The following is a 16,518-nucleotide window of genomic DNA, read 5'->3' as shown; positions in this document are numbered from 1 at the left end:
GTGCAAGCCTTGCTTGCCTTTCTACACTTTAGCTTTTAATGTTCTAATCTGTATTCCTGCTGCAGCAGAAATCCAGCTGTCCCAGCAGGCTGCAGCAGAGCCTGGCAAAGTATGAGTGTTAATTCCCCAGGGAACTGTCAAATTGAGCTCTGTTGTTGAGGAAGGGCCAGAGATACCATCATTTTCACTGCAGTTTTTTTAAGTTTCCACCAACTCTACAGCATTCACAGTCATTCCCATGATATTAGTGTTTGATGTATGGAAAAAGAGCCAGGCTTTGAAAGGCATGGGATTAAAGTATCAGGGAAAAAAATCGGTTGCTGTATATTTTGGCTCATGGGGATACAGAAACTTTCGACATCCTGTCAGTTTTATGACATTTATTTTTATATTTTTATAAAAAAATAAAAGGAGGTATTTTTTCAATGATGAAGATATTCTGTGGGGCATTGAACACATTGTCTGTTTTGAGAAGAAGTGGGAGTTTTCTTTATGATTTCCATTTCTCATCAGTATATCAATGAGCAATTTCTACAAATAAACATGGGTTTTGATGAGACCAGATTTTTCTGGGGACATTTTTCTGTCATATTTGTAGAGCAGCCTTCAACTGACCTTCCAGCATCTCTGCTGTAAATTAGGAAATGGAAGTGCAGACAAGGATGGGTCATGTTACTGTGAAGCTTAATGGGACCTGCATGTTTCATTTCATTTCATAAATACCTTAAATAGTGCAAAAAATCCCCAAACTTTAGAATTTTATGGGAATATTTAGTGGTTTTGATGACAGAAATATGAAACTTAAAAATGTTATAAAGTATTTTGCACTGTTGTGAATTTTCCATAATTTCAGTAAGGATTTGTTGCTGTGGGATGGTAACTACATATTTTTCCTACTCAGAATTGTTCTTTTTTTTCCCCCACAAAAAAAGTCACAGCTGACAGGTGATATTATGGGAATATAAAGGTTTAAAACAATTTTTTTTCTCTAGAGACAGTGTCTTTTTGTGTTGCAATAAGGATGACATTTAGACTTTTTCATATTTCTCTTTTCCCCCAATAATTTTAAACCAATGAAGATGATTTTGTGTGAAGGGAAACAATTTTTCATAGAAGCCTGACAGCCACTGGCTTGACAAATGATTACTCAGAATTCCAGACATCCCAGATGTGGCAAGTTAAGGAATGTGTCTGATGTTTTCCAAATAGACTTGTTTGTCTCTGAAAATAAATCATAATAGATTAGGCTAGGAGCACATTGATCAGGAACTTCAAAGCTGAGCCATAACAGCCTTGGCCTGTTTGGTTTTTGGGTCTTATTTCCAGGTGAAGGGCCTGGAATGTCAAGGAGACAAAAGATTCTTTTCTAACCACATATCCTCCTTTGATACTTCAAAATGAACAAACTATAAAGAATATCCATAAATAAGTGAATATGTAAATTTTTAGTAACAAACACCTCTGACTTCCACAGGAACTCCTTTGGAAGATAATTAGTAATGCTTAATATGCCAAATGATTCCTTTCCATGTTTTGCAATCAGTGCATGGACTTGGAAAATACTCATCAGGAAAAGTAAAATTCTTGCAATAGTAAATTAATCGAGTGGACACAAAGCATTTACTGTGGCTTTTTCCTCTAATTTGATTTTTCTTCCACTCTTTTATCTTGCATCTGACTCATCATTTCCCAATGACTTTTTCCCTCCTCTGCAGCCTAAGGCTGCCCTTCTGCTTTTCTGTTGAAGTTTGGTTTTTTTGTGCAGAGGAGCTGTCTGAAAAGCTGGTGCCTCCTTGCTTTTGTTTGCATCTGTATGAATTGATTCGTGCAGTGATTAGAAATATTTCAAATTAGTTGTTTCTCTGAGTTTTGCTTTTTAAAACCTGTTTTAGATACACACAGGACAGTGGAATTCAGATTTCCATGTCCCTTACATGCATTGTGCCAAAGCACCTCTATATTTGAAATCCCTAAGCATGAGAAAACTCCTTTTTTTCTTTTCTCAGACCCAAACAATTATTACCACAGAAGAAATGAAATGACAACCACTGATAATCTGGACTTTAAGCATCACAACTACAAGGAGATGAGGCAGGTAGGCAAAGAAGGATGGTGTGTGATGGAGGGTTGATGTGTGCAGGCTTTTCTGCCCTGTGGAATCTGAATTCCACAAAAATTACAATATTGCTTGCATTTGAAAATATTATTAAACTCTGTCTGAAATATGTTTTTAAAATATTTTTTTTCTGTTTTAATCTATTAAAAGAAGCAGTCCAATAAAGTCCCAAAGTCTCAATTTGTACATAAATGAACCTGAAAGAGGTGACACTGTGTGACAGAGGAAGTATTTTCATATAATGTGCTACTCTTTTTCTTCCATATGTATTTGAGTGGTGAATGAAAGAGTTATTTCTCCTTTTAGATTTGACTCTGATTTAGCCATCAGTTTTCTCATCTATTTCTGTGGGTTTGAATAATCAGAATAAACTCTAGAGTCCAATTCCATATTCACAGTTGTGAAAATCAGCAGAAATTCACCAGAAACACCAGAAAAAAAACCTCTGTTAGTATAATTTTAAACCTACCAGCGTTCTTAATCTTGTTCCTTTAACTTCAAACAAGTTCTTGGCTTTGTTATTGTTTTTAATCTTGCTTCATATCACCACAGACACAAGTGTGGGTTGTCCTGAAGAAATATTTCTGCCCACTTTCTCTTCAAATATAAAGATAATATGTTTGGACTTGATGTGTGTGAATCACTTGCTGTGTGCTGGGTTTTCAGTGTATTTATGCTGCATGAATCACCACTGGGTTTTATTGAGCAATTGTGTACTGAGTCACACGTTTATTTTGGTAGAGATTTCATGGCCTATATTTCTTAGCACAAAGATTAGACGAGTAGGAACTCAATTGGCATAATTACTGTCACAAACAATAAAATAAAATGTATTTATGTTGTCATTGCAGAAAGACAGGTTGGTCAGGTTAGAAACATCTTGGGGAAAAAAACTACGGGTTTAAACCAGAATGTTTTTGCACTCTTCATACAAAAGGAAAATCTGTGATCGTGCTGGAGAATTGTGAACTGTGTGCTCTCCCAATTTCTGTTTTCTTCTGTGTCAAAATAGTTAATTTTTTTAGAGCTCATTGGATTTTAATTGCTGATGGGCAGAATATTATGGGTTGCATTGCAGCAAATCTTACATACCCAAAACCATTCTCAAAACTACAGTGCAATATGGAATAATAACTGCCAGAGTCAACTTCTTATTAAAAACAAACAAACAACAACAATCAAAAACATCCCCAACCCCCAAAATATGCATTATTGTCACTTTTCATGGCTACTTCACCACAAACCATCCTAGAAAAATGCTGGGTTTTGATTTATTATCAACACTGAGGGAGGAGGAGATGGTGTTCCCTGGGCCATATTTTGGAAGCATCACATTACATTGGAATAAGTCAAGTATTTGTGAGAGGGAGGGATTTTTCTCTGTGTCAGGTTATTTTAATAGAACTCTCTGGTTAGGAAGATGAAATTTGCAGCTCCAGTTTTCTCCTTGTAAGAGAGCATTCAGTATTCTTCTTCCAGTCAATGGGAACCCCTCGCTGTGTTTTGTGTGCAGGATTGTTTCACAGCCCAAAATATTTCTTATTTGTTCATTTCTGTGCATGTATTTGTACATATTAATGTGGTGCAGGAAGCTGTTACATGTTTGAGGTGGGTATTTGAGTACAACCTTGTCTTTGAGACAACAAACCCAGATCATAGGTGAAATATTGTGCCATCTGTAGGAAATGAGAATATCAAATATGAGATATGTTGATTTTCAGCATTTTATTTCCATTAACTCCACTGCATTACATGTTACCAAAAGAGTCATAGTAAATGTTACTACAAAGGTCTAATGCAGGAAAAGTTCTTTGACTCAGAAAATAATCACATGTTTGCAATTAAAGAGATGATGGGGAGTTTGCTGAGGCCAACACAAATATTTCCACTGTATGTAACAGACTTTGAACTTGGTTCTGGGCATTTTTCTCACTATTAATGAGCATTTCCATACTTTCAACCACTTTTCTAAATTGATGTTCCTGGTATCCATTGAGCACTGGAGTGCCAGGCACGTCAGGAAAGCTCCTGCACGTGGAAGTTTCAGAGTCAGGAGTTCCAGAGGAGCTCTGAGACAGCAGGCTCACATTCCCCATTTCTCAGCTTGTGGAGCTGCATGGATGCAGGGAACCATCGCAGCCAGCTCAGTTTGCTTCAGTTTGAAGAAGGTGCGAGGAGAGAAATTAGTAAACACAGGTCTGAGTCAGTAACATTATTTATACAGCAGGGTTTGAGCCTTTAGCTAAAATAGAACTGCTTTTAATGCAATATCTCTGCTTGCTGGCAGAGTGGAAAAATTCATATTTCTGTTGAAATGTGGCAACCTGCAAAATAAATGCATTTCTGTGCACTGACACCCTGGGTCCCCTCAAGTCCCTTATCTACAGTACCTCACAGAGTGTGTTTTTTTTTTAATCACTCTCCATTATTTTAATCACTCTCCATGGCACAATGTTTTAAAAATGAGATAGCAGAGCTATAAATTCCTGAACTAAACATTAAGTTTTTACTACTAAGAGGTAATCAGAGAAGCAAATGAAGAGTTTGTGCCACATCCAATTTAGAATGAACCAATTAATCGTGGATCTATTTTGATGCTGCATTGTCTAAATATGTTCTTTTTTTTCTCTTTTTTTTGTTGGCAGCTGATGAAAACTGTGAATAAAATGTGCCCAAATATCACAAGAATTTACAATATTGGAAAAAGCCACCAAGGACTGAAGCTGTATGCAGTGGAGATTTCTGACAACCCAGGAGAACACGAAGTTGGTTAGGATTTTAATCTTTACTAAATCTGTTGAAGGGGTGTTGGGATTTGGCTTTTTTCCCCCTCCTCTTCCATATCTGCACTAATTATCTCTGATGGAATTATATTTATGGCAGCAAAGATTTCTAATGTATGTGGGAGGAACCTCAGTGCTGTAGTTCTAAATTGGGAAGGGGAGGGTGAGCACAAATAGAGGACATTTTGAATGTGGGATCAAATTTTTTAATGATTATTCTTCACAGTAATAAAATAAAAGTGAATTTTAATACTGGGGGATGGATTTTAGTTATGGCATTGATGTGGCTATGGATAGAAATTTACCTTAATGCATTGCAAGCACGGACAGGTCAAATCTTCAAATAATTTTTCACTCATGAGGTCTGGGGTTCAAATTCCTACCATGACATAATTCTTCAGCATAGAAGAAACTCATTCAGTCTTTGGTCCTTCTCACTGTGATAGTGCCTGGGACAGCTGTTGGAATAAAGGAATTTTGTGCTTTGCTGTATCCATGAACACCCTGATAATGTGTTTAGATTGGTTGTTAGGAAATTCTCTTCTAGAAAAGTATTTTTATGTGACTTTTAGACCATCAAAACTGTTAAAATCTACCTCTAACATGCTGAAGTTGTGAGTATAATTAAAGATCTGTTTAATCAAATATGGGTTTTAGAGGTTTTACCCAGTGGCTTTAGATTTCACTAATTCATAAGTCAGTTCTAAAATAGCAACAGAAAGCAATTTATTTCTCCAAAGGGACATTTTCACCTCTCATCTGTGCAGCTGAGACATTTCTCCAACACTCCTGAAGTGAAATGTTGCTGATTGACATTGAAGCTGTTTGATAGAGATTTGATTTGCTGCTCTGACTACAACTCTGCTCTGTGCTTTTTTTCCACAGGGGAGCCAGAATTCCACTACATTGCAGGAGCTCATGGGAATGAAGTGCTTGGACGAGAGCTGATCCTTCTGCTCATGCAGTTCATGTGCCAGGAATACCTGGCTGGGAACCCACGCATTGTGCACCTCATCCAGGACACCAGGATCCACCTGCTGCCCTCAGTGAACCCTGACGGATATGACAAGGCCTATAAAGCGGTAATTAGGGTGATGAGCACATCAAGGAATTATTTTCTTTCCAGCAGATGGATCAGAAATGCTCCTCTTGTCTTTATTTTCTTCAAAGATCATGTTTTGCGAGCGATCAAAATTTAAAAGTGAAAAGATGGGCACATCAAAGTAAACACAAGCCATCTTGGGAAAAAGATGAAAGAAACAGTGTTTGATGGGATGTTGGCTAACAGGAAAATGAACATGAAAGTAGGGTCACAAAGACTGCCAGAGCAAACCATCCTGAGGTGTACAGAGCCATGGGAACACCATTATGGAAAATGGAAAATCCATGCAATCTGTTTCTCACGAGAAACCCAGCTCAGCACGTGAACATTTGCATTCCTCCACAGCTGAAATTTTATAGTGTGCCTTTAAGGAGAGCATGATATATTGGGCATCGTAATAATTCAGTCTGGATGAAGACAGACAGCAGGAAAAATTGCAGGGGCTGGTCAAATGCATTGGAAAATCTTCCAGAGCAGTCTGCAGAAGACTGGAATAGGAAAGTCAAAATCATAGTCATGGGAGGGAATGTCTGTTGTCTCCATTAAGAGATATATTTTGGCTACCCTCAAGTAAATTTTCATGGATTTTCCTTCACCTCATTCAAGATTTCATACAATTTTTTTTAAAAAGCGCCAGTGATTTAATTCAGTTAATTAAATAATTAATCTTCCATTTCTCTGTATAGAATTATCTCTGGGACATTCCCAAACATTCTGCAGGGGCTCACAGGTTTCTGGATTCTAAATGAACATTAATTTTTAATTTTCTTTCTTTTTCTTTCTTTTTTTTTTTTTTAATCTAAGGGTTCAGAACTGGGGGGCTGGTCTCTAGGACGATGGACTCAGGATGGCATTGACATCAACAATAACTTCCCTGACCTAAACTCTCTGCTCTGGGAGTCAGAAGATCAGAAGAAGAGTAAAAGAAAAGTTCCAAACCATCACATCCCGATCCCTGACTGGTACCTGTCCGAAAATGCCACAGTGAGTACGGCCAGGAGAGGGGACACAAAGGCTGGGATGTGCTGAGAGAGCGAGATTTACATTTCTCAATAAATGGATAACTTGGGAGTGAAGTTCCACACCTGATCTAAGTCAATAATTCCCTTTATGTCAGTGGAAATAAAAATGCGCCAAAAAAGCACCATTTCCCCCAGGATTTAGAGCCAGGTCTTGAGGAAGAAAGTGTTTCCTAGAGGATTTTCTTTTCCATCAGCTATTGCAATAACCTGAAGGACTCCAAACCCAACTTTTAGGCAGCAAGGTAGGCAAGAAGAAGCACAACATGAGCTCAGCCATGTGGATCAGGCTTCTCCCAGGTTTTGTGGCATAGATGAGCTCTTTGAAATCCCAGTTGTCCTGGGATTTTCTTACTTGCTCTTACTTGAAATATATTCTTATCTCAAAAAACACAGCAACAGATCAGGTATATGCAAACCTAGTGCTGTGGCTTACGTTAATGTCATTTATTGGATTGTAATGCCAGAAATTTAACTTATTTTGGCCTGACTTTTTAAATATAATGGCCACTATTAATATCAGCTTCACTGTGGCAGTTTTTAGTACTTTAGAACCACACAATCATAGAACAGTTACAGTTTAAAGGGGCCTCTGGAGATCAGTCCAAGGCAGGGTGACATAGGAACACATCCAGGTGGGTTTGGGATGTTTCCAGAGAGGGAGACTCCACGACCTCCCTGAGCAGCTGTTCCAGTGCGCTGCTACCCTCATGGAAAAGTTCATCCTCATCTTGAGGTGAAGCTTCCTGTGTTTAATTTATGGCCTTTATTTCTATGTTTAAAATCCCTTATTTTGGAAACAAAGAGGGGGAGCAATGTCACCATCTGACACCTCTGTCAGTTCCTGCTCTGGGCCTCACTCGACATAGATGTTCCTGTTCCATAAATGACTGATGGTGAAGGTTTTGTTAGCTCTTAAGTGTTGTCTGTGACCTCCCAAGGAGGGCTGACAAGCATAATAATTTAAAGAAGGCCTTCTCCTTGCCCACATCCCTTCTGCTGGCCCCTCACACTCAGGAACTCCTGATCCTGCTCTCCTTTGAAGCAGCACAATCAGATTTCCACGCTGAACCAGATCTGCTGTCGCTTTTCCCCCCAGGTGGCGGTGGAGACGCGGGCGATCATCGCCTGGATGGAAAAAATCCCTTTTGTGCTGGGTGGCAACTTGCAGGGGGGAGAGCTGGTGGTGGCCTATCCCTACGACATGGTGAGGTCCATGTGGAAAACCCAGGACTACACACCCACCCCCGACGACCACGTGTTCCGCTGGCTGGCCTACTCCTACGCCTCCACGCACCGCCTGATGACGGATGCCAGGAGGAGAGCCTGCCACACCGAGGACTTCCAGAAGGAGGACGGCACTGTCAACGGAGCCTCGTGGCACACCGTGGCTGGAAGTAAGTGGCAGAAGCTCCAATTGGTGTTTGCTTGCTAATTAGGGTAAAGCCAGCGCTGCCTGGTGTGCGTTGCAGTGGCAGCGGCGGTAAAAATGTGTGTTCCAGGAGGAATATTTCCAGATGCCGCTGCTGTCATTAGTACCTGGTGACTGCTTCTTTTGCAGCCCAGTTTCCCAAAAATGCACGTGCAGAACAGTAGCTTTAAGAAGTCTGTGCACTCAAGATTGTTTGTCAGGAAGAAACCAACCCAGTCCAAGACCCCACACAAGGTGACAAGAAGAAAACTGCTGCCAAGCACCACAGCCAGTGTCAGAGCTGAAGCAGGGGCTTCAGGGAGAGATTCCAGTGGCTCACAGATTAGGAAATCCTGATTGCAGCCTCCTGCTGACTGAACTCGGCCTCAGATCAGCCCTCACTCACATTCACTGGCTGCTGCAATGAAATGCCATAAAAAGCTACTGTTTGCCTGCTACTCTTTTATTTCTAAAACACCTGGATGTCCTTACACTTAAATTTTGTATGGGCTCCACAGGCATTCCTGCTGCCAGGATAAATCACAGCCTGGATCAATCTGCAGACACCCAAGCCTGTCACCCTGTTAAGGAGCACAGAGGGGAAGCCATGGCCTGTAGTGTGGCCAAAACCTCCATTTCAAGGAAAGCCCAATTAGAAACCCATTTTTAACAGCATTAAGCATGTTTGCCTTTGCTCAAAATCCTCGTGTTTTTCTAAGTGCATCAATCAAGCAACATATTCCCTGAAATTAGGAAATGAGACAGGCATCTGCCACCAGTGGGCTGACAACAGGAGCAGCACTAATGGCAAACAGATGCAGGCCAGTGTCTCTGAAATCCAGATTTAGTTGAACCTGGCTCGTGTTTGGAACCTGCAGGTACTTCCACTGTGTAAACATTTTGGGATTTTGGACGTGGCTTTATGGCTTTTATGTTGGCCCATGTGGAGTTAGTGCTGGCCATCCTTTAAAGGCTATAGTTGAGAATTAGCTTTTCAAATATTTTCTCAGGAGCTTAAAAAGTGTTGGGTGAGTTTGGGGGAAGCCTTGAACTCTGAGGTCTGACAGTACAATCCCGTACATTTCTGCAGATTCTAAAGCATTCTCTGAGACCTGACATGACCACTTAATTATCTAATTTATGAATTTAATTTTCCTAAGTGCTATAAGAAACATCATTGTGAATCAATCCAGAAAAGATGACATTGGCCCTGTCACTTACAGCTGTCCTACTGAGTTCCATTAAGTAAAGATGGACAATATATAGATGCTGAATATTACCCTGATTTCTTAGGACCAATTACATTTTGGATTTGTTTCATCTGATTTGCTTTATTTCTTGATGATGTTTTAATTATGATTTATGTCCTGCTCTGTTACATTATGGTAAGACCTCTAAAAAAGTGCTTGCAGAAGCTCTCTCTCCCACCCATCCTTTTGTGTGAGTGGCATCTCCTCATTGTACAACACTTTGAAACTGCCCCTCTCCTCATCCACCTGCTTCCTTGCAGTGGTCCTGCACAGAAACTTCTCACTGCTCATGCCATGGGAAAATTTAGATGGCATTAGATTAATTTAATTTAGAAAATATTTAATATTTATTTAAATATCAAATAAATCTCTAATATTTATTTAATTTAGGAATATTAGATTTCATTTCCGTCTCTAGAGAAGCGTGTGCACTACAGATACCCAGCATTTCCTCATGCCTTTAGAACCCAGCCATGATATTTCCTGCACATTATTTTGACTGCAGTGAGTGCAAGTTCTCCAGCAATTTTACATATAAAGTTTCTGCACTGGATGAACTGCACAGAGGCAAAAAAGGGGATTGATTTAATTTTATTTCCTGTGTTTTTGAGGCTGGATTTGCATGTTCAGGCACTAGGAAAGAGTCACTCTTGGCAACACAAAGCCATTTTCTTAAATGCATGTATTAAAACTGAGCAATTAGTGTGTATGGCAAAACATTTCACAGCAGATTAATCAGGATGTTATACAGTATGTGAGGGGAAAATAATTGTGGCTGTTTCTCAAGTGGAGGGGAAGCACATTTATGTAGAGTAGCATATGCCACTGGCTGATGTTAAGGTTTTCCCCATCAACAAAAGTGAAAAGTTTAACATCTGTATTATATAATCCTCCTGCTCTGCTTCCAGAAGGCACTGAGGGCTCATTAAATACTTGACTACTGCTCTGTGCTAATTGGACAGGAGCAGGGATTTTGGTTTAACTCTTCTTGGTCAGAAGCACTCGGTGAATGCAACTCCTGCTAATCTTTGCTATTTAAAAAATAACAATTAATGATCATTAACAAACATTTTAAAATATTTTCTTATTAGAAGTGCAGGTGGAACAAGAAATGAAGCTCACAGAATTTCTTCCTCTAGTGTTCATGTTCTGTATCTCGTTATCTGTGTGAGAGTGGAGAACTAATAAGCAGGAAAAATAATGGTGAGAAACGGGAGAGAAACCTGCAGAATGGAAATGTTCGAGCTGTGTATGTAAAGACAGCCCTCCTTAGAGCTCCAGGCCTTTGCAAAGGTTACAGTGGTGTCTGAAATGCAGAATTAAACTGCAGCTTCTCAGAGACTGGAGGCACTGGGGTTCCTGGGGCTTGATTAGGAGATATTTCTGATGGAAATTCCTATTGCAGAGCAACAGTGCAGATCCCAGTCTTCTGCAGCACAGTGATAGGGAGAAAAGATCCCCTTTCATTTCTTACAAACTACAGACACCATATGTGACCTAAAATAATTATTACTGCCTTGATTTTTCTGGCTTTTCTCTCAGTTAGGTTACTCAGGGAGGAAAACAGACTGAGGAACTCTTTCACCAACTGCTCTGATAAATCACTTTTACATAACAGCCCCTGTGAGCACATAGCTGTGTGTCCTGGCATTCAGGGTTCTATCAAATGGGAATTCTGTGAATTGGGTGAACAGCTGCACCTCCCTGCCACCCAACACAGACAATTCCATTTCTACCCAGGGCACTCATAAGGGAGAGCTGCTCCATGGGTAATGTCCAGGATTAGGAATGCTTAGTGCTTTCTTTAAAAAGCATAAATTTTTCTTGTAGAGAGAGACCTTTCCCTGGGCTGTCCCCATCTTCTCCATCTATAGAATCCCAGAAGGGTTTGGTTTGGAATGGTCCTTAAAACTCATGGAGTTCCACCCCAGGCTTGGAGCAGCTTTTCACTATCCCAGATTCCTCCAAGCCCTGCTGTCTTGGTTTGAAAAGCCAGGTGTCTGCTAAGGAAGGCAGGAGTGTCCCCTGAAATGGAAAATGTAAACCCCCTCCCTCCAAATTATTGTAAGTTTGAAATTAAGGGGCTCTCAGGCAAAGATATGGGAGCAAGAATTACAGTTCTTTATTAGGGAAGAAAATAAAAATAAAATAAACAATGCAGTAATACAAAACAACTCTGCTAGAGTCAGAGCAGGCCCTGCCCCCTGTGTGTCAGGGGGTGGCACAGCCCCATCCCATGGGGGCTCAGCCCTCCTGCAGTGCCAGCTGTGCTGCTGCTGGAGCAGGGATCCTGCACAAGGGGGGAGTTTTCCTCTGCAGCTCCAGGGCTGCTGCAGATGGGCCTGGGCTCCCTCTGGCAATGCAGGGCAGCAGAAAGCTGCTCCTCTGGCAATGCAGGGGGCAAAGGCTGCTGTGCTGCTCCAGGCTCAGATTGGATCCAGGTAGGAATGCTTGGCTCCTCCCCTGGGCGGAGCATCTCCCCATGGGATGCTGGAATTTGATCAGCCCTGCAGGGACACTCACTGGCCGTGGACAGAAGATAATTAATAATCAATGGCCCATGAACAGAAGAGATCTCCTGGAGGGAGTATTGGCTGTCGGACAGATAAAGAAAACTGCTCAATGAAGTGCAGAGAACTGCCCCAGCTCTGAGAGATGGTGATAGAATACACAGCCCCAGCCACACCTTGCAGCCCAGGACACTTGTCCAACCTGGCCTTGAGCACTCTGGTGCTTTGTTACAGAACATCTGGCATTTCTAAAACCTTTTTTCCCTTCCAAATCTGCAGGCTAAGCCAGCTGGATGAATACCCAACTTGTGTTTAGAGAAGTTACATTACTTTGTGTAAAAACTCGGATCTGACCAATAGATGAAAAAGGTCATGAAGTTGTTCCCTTTTTCCCCAATATTGTCAGGCATCAATGACTTCAGCTACCTGCACACAAACTGCTTTGAGCTCTCCATCTACGTTGGCTGTGACAAATATCCCCACGAGAGCGAGCTGCCAGAGGAGTGGGAAAACAACCGCGAGTCCCTGATTGTTTTTATGGAACAGGTATTCACCTGGCACTTTTTGTTTGGATTTAGATGTTTATTAGTTTTATTTATATTAATTTTTCTATGTATATATTTAGTAATATAATTTACATTAATAATAGATAATATTTATAATAGATATTATTATAACATGCAATATATAATATATAATATATAATAAAATATAATGCTATATTAATATATAAAATTATATTATAATATATAATGATATATTATAATATTTATATATTTTTATATTTATTTATATTAGTTTTATAAGTTGTGAGTTTTGTAGTATTTTACTAATCAACTAAAAAATGGAGTAGTATTTTTAATAAGGGTTTTTAAGGATAAATTGTCTAATTAAGAAATGATACTTAAATTATTTTTATTTTTAACTTAATTTATTAATTGTGTTTTTTAATGTGCACTTTTTTATTTAATTATATAATACTACTTACATTTATTAAGAAGAAAGTGAAGAAAAAGGATTACTTTCTGTTTTAAAACTTTTATTTTATATATATTATTATATTCTAAAACATTAAACTTTAAGTTTTCTATTATGTGATACTTTACACTTTTATTTAAACTACACACTTATAATTTTAGCATTATTATTTAATTTTGGAAGTTTTTTTATGATTTTAGGTTAAATGTAGTGGTTTTTTGGAGTTCAGTGCCTGATAGTACAGAAAGTCTAAAATTCTTAGCAGCTAGGGTTCCAACACCTACTATTTTTCTTGCATGACTAATTATGTGGTTATTGGTGTTTTTGATAGACATAGCACTTCAGCCGGGCTGCTTTGACTTCAGGGAATAAAATAATGAAGCTTCTGAAAATGTGATGTGGGTGATGAGCTTGCCAGAAAGGCCTGCTGGAAAAGACCCCAATATTGTGTCTGTTGCTTCATCTGTTCTTTTTATCTATATCTTGAATTTGATGCCTCAGATATCCTAACAAAATTCACAAACTGATTCACAAGTAAATGCCTGAAGGGCTGCTACAGGGTTAATAATGATGTTCCACAATGTGGTGAGCCATAAAGTAGGAATAAAGAAATATAATTCACTTATGGAATTAAAGATTCATTGTAAGTTCCTAGGAATATTACTGTTCTTTGCTGTGGAATATTTACTTGGTTTTTTTACTCTCTTCCCAGGTCCATCGTGGCATCAAAGGCATTGTGAAAGATGTGCATGGGAAGGGAATCCCAAATGCTGTTATTTCAGTGGAAGGCGTCAACCATGACATTCGCACAGGTAAAAAAAAAAACCAAAAATACAAAATATCATTGCAAAAGGACAGATTTGTGGTTTAAAAACAAACCCACTGAACCATGTTCCTAAGTACCACATCCACATGTGTTTTGAATGCTAATTTTATGGGGTTTTATCTCTTTACTGGCGTTCTGTGCTTTTCATTTGCTGCCCCTTCCATGTGCTTTGCCACTGAGGCACAGAGTGAGGCAGATTTGGACACACAAACTGATTTCAGGCCCTGGAATATCATAGAGCTTTGTGACTTCCAAATCTTTCATGTTTGCCACAAGAGGTGATCTGAGCCAATAATGAATCCTGGAACATCTAACTTAGTTTATGATAAATTTCAGTGCTACTGTGTCTCCATTGTGAAAGAAAGCATTGAATGACAGATACTTAATTAGGCAATAATGATTCTGCCTTAAATATTTCAAAATGGGACCACTGGGAAATGACAGTGGGAATTAAAGTAATCAGCTGTTTTTTCCTGTCTTGGAAGCCTTGGCAGTGCTGAAAGTCTGCCATAAAGTGTGGGTTGGGTTACTCTGTTAACAAAATTAATGTACTGCTCTGAGTTAATGCAATATGTGATTAATCTCCAGCTCTCTGTATTCTGGATTGTCATGAAAAAAAGAAAAAATAAAGTGCAATAAATGTGCAAGATCCCAAAATCCACCTTGTAACAGTCAGGGAATCTTGCAGCTATTTACATCTTGACTTATTGCTGGGCCTCTATGGCTCAAGGCCATCTGCACTTGTTAGTAAAAATAAAAGTACCTATTTCATTCCCTTTAATTTTTCTTTTTAATGAGACATTTAAGCTCACACTCTGGAATCACTGTGGAATTGGGAACATAAAAGTTCTATCTTGTTTCATATTATCCAGATAACAATACACGTCTCATTAGTCCCTGAAACTAGAGGATTTATGCTGGAGCCAAAAAGCTAAAATGACATGTATAACTCCAGAGAAAGAAGGCAAATTGTCAGCAGTCTCCTTTCATTTATACCTTTTAAAATGAAAAATGTGCCCATTTAAACCTCTGAGTTGCCTTGATGTAAAAATAGGCCAAGCAGGAGAAGAATTATGGCCAGAACCTCTATTCACAAAAGTTTTGTTTCAAGTGAGCAGAGCTCTGCTGTTTCACTGCTGCATTAACGTGGTCAGCTGCCCCGTAGAGCCAGACAGAAGTTGCCTATGAAAGCCCTGTAATAACATTTAAAGGTTTGAGAAAATTCCTTTACTTCTTCCTGTGGACTGAAATAAAAGCAGATTGGTTTGGCTTTCTCCTGGATACAATATCCCTGATGGAAGGAGAGGGATGCTGACATTCAGCTAACACCATTAATGGGCTAATTGAAGGCATTGATTCCAGGAGCAAGAGCTTTGTGGGGAATTATTCCATTTTCCCTCAATGCAGATGTAACTATTGATTAAGTCCGAGTGATTCCATGTCGTTACAGTCAGATTTGGGCTGGACTCCATGAAAAAAACCTCTTCAAAAAGAGTTCAGTTGTGTGGACAAATGCACCTTTCCCCCTCCATGGTGCAAAGGCAGTTTTGGGGGTTGCTCCCTGTAATTTGGGAAATTATAAAGTAAATATTGATAAAGAAATGTGCAGTTCCTTCCTGGTAAAACACTTCTGTGTCACAGCCAGACTTCAAAGACAGGTGCTTCTGTGTGGTTTCTGAACCAAAGTGTAATTAATTTAATTTCACACAGTGTCCAGAGAAATTTTTAATAATATTTTGGTAAGTTTGCAGTGATTTCAGCATACTTTATGCACCAAACCCCAAGAATTTTGAAGTAGCATTTAGTAATATTTAATATATTAAATATATTTATCTAATAAATGTTTATTTAATTAGTCCAAGCTAAGCATAATTCTGGTATTACAACTCTCCAGCCTCACTCCTGGCTGCCTGGTCCATACAGAAAATTGAGTTTAAGTTGTTACTTAATGCTTTGAGTATGCAGCACTATGGCCAGGTTTCCTGGAGAGTCTTTTGTTGGTAAAAAAGCATTAGAAAGATTTTTATAATGTATTTAAATCAGTGCAGTTTGGCACATTTAAATGTAAAAATTGCTTTTGCACTTTTACAATTACTTCATTGTAACTAAGGCCTGTCCTATCAGGCTCAAAGGACATTTCTCTTAATTGTAGAATTTTTGGAGTAGTCTGACATATTAAATTCATAGCAATGCTATCTTTGTCCTGTAATGCATTGTTATTTTATCAAAGCAGACATGGCAATCCCTTTCCAGCCCCAGTAGGTGGGTATGGATGCAGTCTGCCTCCAGCCTGCTCCCACTGGAACCTATTATTTCAGCAAACCTATTATTTACTAAATTTGTCTGTGTTTTTAATTGTGTTTCTTTTTGCCATCTGTTCTGATTTTTTTTTTTTACTGGATTTAATCTGATTTGCAGAAAACCCCAACCTTTTAGCCTGGTATTGAATTCTGGGCACTGACAGCTGACAGAAATACTCCTGTCTGCTTGCTCCTAAGTGGAAACAGGGAATGTGCATCCTGC

General features: G+C 39.2%; 1 protein-coding gene across 1 annotated transcript in view; it reads left to right on the top strand.

Moving 5' to 3' along the window:
* The window catches only part of CPXM2 (carboxypeptidase X, M14 family member 2), an 85,181-nt gene that overhangs the window by 46,242 nt on the left and 22,421 nt on the right, over positions 1-16,518 (top strand). The window contains exons 7-14 of the mRNA XM_031059883.1: positions 2,007-2,095; positions 4,762-4,885; positions 5,785-5,981; positions 6,806-6,985; positions 8,120-8,417; positions 12,598-12,737; positions 13,882-13,981; positions 14,481-14,515. Coding sequence (XP_030915743.1) covers positions 2,007-2,095; positions 4,762-4,885; positions 5,785-5,981; positions 6,806-6,985; positions 8,120-8,417; positions 12,598-12,737; positions 13,882-13,981; positions 14,481-14,515 — 1,163 coding nt within the window. The remainder of the gene's footprint in view (positions 1-2,006; positions 2,096-4,761; positions 4,886-5,784; positions 5,982-6,805; positions 6,986-8,119; positions 8,418-12,597; positions 12,738-13,881; positions 13,982-14,480; positions 14,516-16,518) is intronic.

This window comes from Geospiza fortis, unplaced genomic scaffold (genome assembly GCF_000277835.1).
Source record: "Geospiza fortis unplaced genomic scaffold, GeoFor_1.0 scaffold452, whole genome shotgun sequence".
Taxonomy (NCBI): Eukaryota; Metazoa; Chordata; class Aves; order Passeriformes; family Thraupidae; genus Geospiza; species Geospiza fortis.
This window is presented reverse-complemented; position numbering and strand designations above follow the sequence as displayed.